This window comes from Microtus pennsylvanicus, chromosome 11 (genome assembly GCF_037038515.1).
Source record: "Microtus pennsylvanicus isolate mMicPen1 chromosome 11, mMicPen1.hap1, whole genome shotgun sequence".
In the NCBI taxonomy this organism is placed as follows: Eukaryota; Metazoa; Chordata; class Mammalia; order Rodentia; family Cricetidae; genus Microtus; species Microtus pennsylvanicus.
Window position 1 is genome coordinate 6697787 of NC_134589.1, and position 7834 is coordinate 6705620.

Sequence of the window (7834 nt, forward strand, 5' to 3'; positions counted from 1 at the left end):
CAGCCCAACGCCTGTCCCGAGACTCGGGCTTACCTGGCGCTCTCTTCCCAAAGGAAACTGTGGCTGGAAAAGCAAAGAACAAACATTTGCATGCCTCAGCGAAAAATGGAAATCACGAAAGAGGGAGCGTCTAGGAGCCCCTTGCGCCAGAACCTCCGGTCCAGCCAGAATCTGAAGTCGTGTGAGATTAATTCAAGTGGACCCTGTCTGGTCACTGGAAGGCAGAAGGGGTGGGTGTCTTTTCTGTGGATCAATCATATCCGAGTTGAGATCTTACTGGGGATTGCATCGGTTACCACGCGCTGGTACGTCCTAGGATTCGGGACCCTGGTGAAAGTCTTTAGCCAAGGCCCCTTTAGATCTAAAGGTCCTTTCTAAGGACTTTGAAGTAGGGAGGTTTAGGCCCTTAATTCTTCCCGTGGAAAGAGTGTGTGAGCCTTCAGACCTTCCCGGGAGGCCAGCAGAAGCTGGATCCTCTCTAGCTCTGACCCTGCAGTAGCCCTAAGCCCCTCTTTTCGTGTCCTCCTCCTACTCCTGTCGGGCGCTAGTACTAGGAGAGGGGATGAGTGGGCCTCTACCGAGGAAATTGGATCCTGTACTGCTGGAGGGTCCCAGACTAGGACTTCCCCGACATTTCTGGGGATCTACTAGCACCTCTGTGTCAGTCATTTGCGAAGCACCTTTAGTCGTCATAAAGAATCTTTTCATTCCTTCCGCCCAGGAGATGGCAGACCCCCGAGCATCCAGCTAGAGCAGAAGGCCCTTGTAGAGCAGCAAGCCTCAATTTCCCGGTCTGTAATCCAAACATTAGTCTGGACCAGGAAGCTTTTCCCCTTTCCCAAGCCAATGTTTTCAGGCTTGGGGACTGCAGGCCTTTCCAGACTCGGGTCGGGAAGGAGAGGCCTGGGCACCTGAAAAGGGTAACTCACAGTGGCCTGAGCCCCAGTGGTGAGTGGGGAGTGGGCTGTCCAGGCCCTGGAAGAAATTCAGGCCCAGTCACTCTTAAACTGAGGGTGCCTACCCACCAGACTGGCCCGATCTTGGCACAACAGATAACTCTTGGCACCTGGGGAAGTGAGGGGGGCCTTCTCCCTTCCTCTCACTCTCCAAGTTATGAGCTAAAAAAATACGCTGGCATCTGCGGGTCTTTCCCCACCCCCATTCCCTGAAGACACGCACTTCCCAGGTTCCTGCACACAGTTGAATCAGCGCAGGAGAGAATAGGAACTCCTGTAGAGATAAGTTCCGTCCTGGAAACAGTACTGACTGCGGGGAACACACCGCTGCCACCTCCCCCACCCGGGCCCCCTGCCCCTCCACCACAGCGAGAAAGTTTTCCAGCGGCTTCTCAAAGTTCCAGACAGTTTCTGGGCTTTTGGCGCCCCCTCTGGATGTTGCTGAAAATTGCAGTGCAATTTTAATTTCGACTGTTTCAAAATGTTTCCGAAAAGATTCAAGAATATAAAAACGCTTGCGTGAAAGAGTAGAAACATGTAAGAAGCCTCGTTAAAATATGGTAGCACATCTTGCCATGTGTTGTATTAAAGATATATTTATAAATATATGTGTTCGTGAACAAATGTTTAATAAAATATTTCAAAATGCCTTAAGGCCACAGTCGTTTTCATTGCTTTTGTGCCAGAAAACGTGATAATTGCAACAAATTACAACTCGCTAGTTTAATACATCTGCCAGTGGGCCCTGATCTCTTCAACCGGGTGTCTGGGGGTCACATAAATACGTCCTTCCTAGGACCCAGAAATATGTCCACACTAGCAAAACTAGACCCCCACTTTGAAAATGATATTTTTTCCCTACGGATTGCGAGAATAATGAGAGGTGCGAATACGTGGCTATTGTTTGCTCGTCTCTTAAACTCTAGGCAGACTATAGGGTACTAGAGATTTGGAATTCGAGTAACATTCGTTTAAAAAACAACCGACTGAACGGGTTGTGGCTTACTACCTCCTCACGGGTTTTTTTTTTTCCCATATAACAAATGCCCACTTCGGGAGAAAACGAGGGGGAAACTAGCTTTTCAAAATTATTCCGAAGAAAAGATTCGTTTACATCTAAGTGTCCACACTTGGCAAATTGGGGCGGGGGGGGGACCTTTGACACTCTACAGGCCGATTCACTTTATCAATAATTTAATAAGTTCAAAGAGAATCTTTGCAAGAAGCAGAAAAGGGCTTTTTGTTTTTAAATCAAGTTGCTGTTGTTTTTCTTTTTTCCACCGCTGCAAGTTTGTTTGTGGTTCCGAAAGCATGTCACCCGGTAGCAACTGATTTTTACTCGTTCCAAAAAAGATAATTTCTTCCTTACCCAACCTTGTTCTAAGAGTTCTCAGTGACACAGCTCTGGCTCCAAGAACTCTTAAAGTACAACGGACACCTACGTGGCCTCCCCCAGAACGCCCACCTGTGCTCAGGTCTAAAATGACATGACTAAAGCCCCGACGCCTAGAGCTTAGCCTTCCCAGGTAAAGGAAGGCCCAAGCGAGAGTGCGGCAGGGCTCCTCCAAAGGGCCCGTTTTGTCTGAAGTTTTCCAGTCTACATGGGCCGCCTCGGCCTCGCCACCCTGAGCTGCCACCTTTGGAAACTTCATCCTCCACGCAGGAGCAGTTTTGCTTGCAAGCTCCCGTGGTGACCCTGCTGACGTTTCTGACTCAGGCAAGAAGCAGAATTCTAAAGTAATAACCCTAACACCGAGGGGCGTCCGAGTGCTGGAGGGGTCCGGAAAGGACTTGTCAGTTCAAGGTCGGTTTGGACCACGGGACCCGCCAAGAAAATCGGGGACTGCCCGGTCACCGCCAGCCTTCGCTGGCGCCCTGCTTTGGTTTTCATTGATTCCCTCTGCAAGAGCGCTGCAGAATCTCCAGCCACCACACCAGCCTTGGAGAACCAGAGCGCGTTAATCTATTTATATGGATTATTACAGAAGAACAGCGGGCGTTGAGTCACCCAAACATTTGCTTCCAAAAGACCATTTCTAAGCACTTTTGGAAGCCGGCAGGCTCCGGGAGCAGAAGCCCAGACCCGCATTGAAGCGCGGCTGTAGCAATTTCCAGTGCTGTAAACGCCAGCGAAGCCCGGGGTACCGCGGAGACAGTTTCGAAAAGTAGTGGGATGTGTGCGTGTGGTGGTGGTGGGAGGGGGGGGGTCCTAGTCTAGACACGCGCGCGCGCGTGCACGCACACACCCACACACCCCGCTTCACACTGAGATTCCAAAACTGTGACATTCCTAGAGTAGAGAGCAAACTTACACACTCGGACGTCCCGGGTCCCCCGCCTGCACCGCGGCGCCCCCCCCCTCCAAGTCCCCTCACCCCACCATCCACCCTCCGGCAGCGCTCCCCTCCCTTCTCCTCCCCTCGTGTCTCGTCACCCAACCCGGAGCCACAATCCTCCTCCCCCTCCCCTCTCCAAAATCCGGTCCAATCAGCGACTTGCCAACCCTGAAGACTGCCGAGCCGTGATTGGCCAGAGGTCTCTAAGGTGAAGGGGGAGTATTTATTAAAGAGACCCGGGGCTGGGAGTTGGAGAGCCGACTGCGCTGCTCGGAACTGCCTGGAAACTTCAGTGGGGCAACAACTTTACCAGTTCTCAGTCCAGGAACTTTTCTTTGCAAGAAAGAGGGGTGCAAGTGGCCCCGATTTCGTTCCCTGTCTTTCCTTCCATCTCCGCTTCGATTCGCCTTCCCGGGGTTTGGAGCGGGCAGCTGAGTACCCGCCACCCAGCTCCTCTGCTAAGTACTCACCGCCGCAGCCCGGTGACGCGCCAATCTCCCCGGGAGCCGCTCGCTCGGCGTCCGCGTCCGGGCAGCCGAGGGAAGAGGAGCCCCAGCCGCTGCGGCTTCTCGCCTTTCCCAGCCACCAGCCCCCTGCCCCGGGCTCGCGTATGAATCTCCTGGACCCCTTCATGAAGATGACCGACGAGCAGGAGAAGGGCCTGTCCGGCGCCCCCAGCCCCACCATGTCCGACGACTCGGCTGGCTCGCCCTGCCCCTCGGGCTCAGGCTCCGACACGGAGAACACGCGGCCCCAGGAGAACACGTTCCCCAAGGGCGAGCCGGATCTGAAGAAGGAGAGCGAAGAAGACAAGTTTCCCGTGTGCATCCGCGAAGCGGTCAGCCAGGTGCTGAAGGGCTACGACTGGACGCTGGTGCCCATGCCGGTGCGCGTCAACGGCTCCAGCAAGAACAAACCACATGTCAAGCGGCCCATGAACGCCTTCATGGTGTGGGCGCAGGCTGCGCGCAGGAAGCTGGCGGACCAGTACCCGCATCTGCACAACGCCGAGCTCAGCAAGACTCTGGGCAAACTCTGGAGGTGAGCGCGCGGGACCGCAGGGTGGGCTCGGTGGCTACCGGGACACGGGCTGCACTCACCGACCGCGGTCCGCCTCCCTGAGCCAAGGAGTTGCAGCCTGGGATCTGAGGGGCAGGGATGCGAGATGGGAAGCGGCTAGTGGAGGTTGGCTCAGAGTTTGAGAAAGTTCTTGGGTTAGCTCTTGGCGACGGCGCGGGGGGGGGGGGGAGCGGTGTTGTGTAGCACTTAAGTGATTGCTTTTAGTAGCGGTGGGGGAGTGAGGGGTGTACCAACTCGGTCCCCTCGAAAGGAACAATTAGGGGAAGCAATCTCCCCACCACCACTCCCCCCCTCCTAAGTTGCGCTCTTTCCTGGGAAGAAGGGATGAAGGGAAAGCTGGGATGGAAGTGACCCAGGCAAGAAGTAGGGAAAGCTACTGAGAACCGGTTGGGGCGTGGACCAACGGAGAGCTTCTTGCAATTTAAGTGGGTTTTCGGAAAGTTTTTACAGGGTGTTGGGCGTGGGGGGGGGGGTGGACCGCTCCGGTAGCAAAGGCGTTTAGAGCAGCCTCAGCAGGGAGCTATTTTCATCTTCAGGGTTTCCAAAAGAGGAGGCCGGGGAGGGGGCGGGGCGAAGAGTGACCGTTCAGGTCGACTCCGAGCACTTAGAAGAAAGAAAGAAAAGTTCTGAGTCTCAGTGGAGGATGGCAAGCCGAATGGAGGGAGGAGGGGAAGTGCGCGAAGGAGGGGTGGGGACATGACAGCTCCTGGGGTTTCACTGACCCCCCGCCCCTTTTCTTCTGCCCCTCTTCCCAGACTGCTGAACGAAAGCGAGAAGAGACCCTTCGTGGAGGAGGCGGAGCGGCTGCGCGTGCAGCACAAGAAAGACCACCCCGATTACAAGTACCAGCCACGGCGGAGGAAGTCCGTGAAGAACGGGCAGGCAGAAGCCGAGGAGGCTACAGAACAGACTCACATCTCTCCCAACGCCATCTTCAAGGCGCTCCAAGCCGACTCCCCGCACTCCTCCTCCGGCATGAGCGAGGTGCACTCCCCGGGAGAGCACTCCGGTGAGTAAAGCAAAAGTGACCCACTAGACTTAGCCACTCTGGGCCCCCCGGGCACACCCTAAAGCGCGCTCTCCCCCTCCCCCCCGAGAATCTGGGTGGGGACTTCGCGCTCCTTGGAGTAGGGAATTCCCTGCACTCCCTCCCTGTCCAGCACCCACCGAAATGGGCAGGCGCGCTGGACACACACACATCTCGCGAAACTTGCCCACTTTTCTCTTTGCGCCTCACCCCCAAAGCACACATTCTTCTACAGGTAGCAATTTAGTCTTCCGGACCCTTGGGACCTCAGACCCCTCCCCTGATAAAAGGAGCTTGCCTAGTGTGTACCTGCGGGTTAATCATTCGGCGACTTATCGCTGGTGCAGCGCGCCTCCTGCGCAGGCTCGGGTCCTAATGACACCTTAGCAACCTGGGAGGTTCCCCAGGGGGCTCTAAGACCAGGGGCTTTGCACACCCTTTGTTGATTTTTTACGGTTTGTCTTTCTCTTTTATTGCCTGCAGGGCAATCTCAGGGTCCGCCGACCCCACCCACCACTCCCAAAACCGACGTGCAAACTGGCAAAGTTGACCTGAAGCGAGAGGGGCGTCCTCTGGCAGAGGGGGGCAGACAGCCCCCCATCGACTTCCGAGACGTGGACATCGGGGAGCTGAGCAGCGACGTCATCTCCAACATCGAGACCTTTGACGTCAATGAGTTTGACCAATACTTGCCGCCCAATGGCCACCCAGGGGTGCCGGCTACACACGGTCAGGTCACCTACACCGGCAGCTACGGCATCAGCAGCACCGCTGCCTCCCCTGCCACCGCGGGCCACGTGTGGATGTCAAAGCAGCAGGCGCCACCCCCTCCGCCGCCGCAGCCCCCGCAGGCCCCGCAAGCCCCACAGGCGCCTCCGCAGCAGCAAGCGCCCCAGCAGCAGCAGCAGGCACCCCCGCAGCAGCAGGCACACACGCTCACTACACTGAGCAGCGAGCCGGGTCAGTCCCAGAGAACACACATCAAGACAGAGCAACTGAGCCCCAGCCACTACAGCGAGCAGCAGCAGCACTCCCCGCAGCAGATCGCCTACAGCCCCTTCAACCTTCCGCACTACAGCCCCTCCTACCCGCCCATCACGCGCTCGCAGTACGACTACACAGACCACCAGAACTCCGGCTCTTACTACAGCCACGCAGCGGGCCAGGGCTCGGGGCTCTACTCTACGTTCACCTACATGAACCCCGCGCAGCGCCCCATGTACACCCCCATCGCTGACACCTCCGGAGTCCCTTCTATCCCGCAGACCCACAGCCCGCAGCATTGGGAACAACCGGTCTACACACAGCTCACCAGACCCTGAGGAGCCCTTGAAGAGGGATGGCGATGGAGCTGATCGTTAAAAAAAAGAAAAGAAAGAAGAAAGAAAGAAAAGAAAGAAAGAAAGAACCGAAGAAATCAAGAACCAGTTGAAATTCCTTTGGACACTTTTTTTTTTGTCGTTGTCCCTATTTCTTAAAGACATGTAAGCGAAGGTCACTAGTGCTGAGATTCCAGGAGAGAAACTTTAAGACATTATCCGAGCACATGCCAACCTATGGCAAATGGCCGGGCCACTCTTGGCCAGATGGACCCACCTGGATCATCAAGGAAGGACTTGGTTCCTTCAGAGTCAGCTTGGAGGACGATTGGAGAATCTCCCTGCCTGTTTGGACTCTGTAATTATTTTTTAGCCGTAATTAAAGAAAAAAAAAGTCCTCTGTGAGGAATATTCTCTATTTTAAATACTTTTAGTATGTACTGTGTATGATTCATTACCATTTTGAGGGGATTTATACCTATTTTAGATAAAAAATTAAATGCTCTTATTTTTCCAACAGCTTAACTACTCGTAGTTCAACAGTGTCCCCTAGCCTTCCTTGCAACCAGAATATTTGTGTACAGATATGCTTTCTCCTTAAACAAACAAAAAAAACAAAAAAAGAAAAAAGAAAAAGAAAAAAAGGCATTGTTATAATAACATTAAAAATAAACACAGAGTTTTGTTACATCATCAGTTTTGGGGGTGAGCTTTGGTTAATTCTCCAGGCTCTTGGATTTCAGGAGCAGCTGCCTTAAAAAAAAGAAAGAAACCCTTATTTTGCAATAAGGGGAATAAACATAGAGAACATTGGTGAGCTTTATCATATAGATATATATTTTTTAAATGAGAAGAACACCTTGAGCCTTAAACCCCCGCTGCTGGGAAAATGCGAACGCTGTTCCTAGAACATTCACTGTGCCTGCCTTTGCTTGCCGGCTGCAGCCTCAGAAGGAAAGTCAACGGCAAGCCAAGGAGACCATATTTTCTTGGGGAAGATTTTTTCAAGCAGCCTGTAAGTGCCCAAGCACATTGCCCCCTGGTTGCCTGCCTGGGCCCCACGTGCACAGCAGATGCTGGAGTAGGCCTGCTCAGACTGAGACTGTCACCTGTGCC

The 7834-nt window shown here is 54.1% G+C and overlaps 1 protein-coding gene across 1 annotated transcript; it reads left to right on the forward strand.

Moving 5' to 3' along the window:
- Positions 1-3549: 3549 nt before the first annotated feature.
- Sox9 (SRY-box transcription factor 9) lies at positions 3550-7490 on the forward strand. Its single transcript, XM_075989986.1, has 3 exons — positions 3550-4333; positions 5128-5381; positions 5883-7490. The coding sequence occupies exons 1-3, from the start codon at positions 3903-3905 to the stop codon at positions 6719-6721; spliced, it is 1524 nt and encodes a 507-aa protein (XP_075846101.1). The 5' UTR covers positions 3550-3902; the 3' UTR covers positions 6722-7490.
- The last annotated feature ends 344 nt before the right edge of the window (positions 7491-7834 follow it).

What these genes read in the sequence shown, in the direction of transcription:
- Sox9 (XM_075989986.1), top strand. Translation starts at nt 3,903, where the DNA reads ATGAATCTCCTGGACCCCTTCATGAAGATGACCGACGAGCAGGAGAAG. An exon ending in ACTCTGGGCAAACTCTGGAG is followed by an intron (nt 4,334 to 5,127) that starts GTGAGCGCGCGG and finishes CCCTCTTCCCAG; the next exon opens with ACTGCTGAACGAAAGCGAGA. An exon ending in CTCCCCGGGAGAGCACTCCG is followed by an intron (nt 5,382 to 5,882) that starts GTGAGTAAAGCA and finishes TATTGCCTGCAG; the next exon opens with GGCAATCTCAGGGTCCGCCG.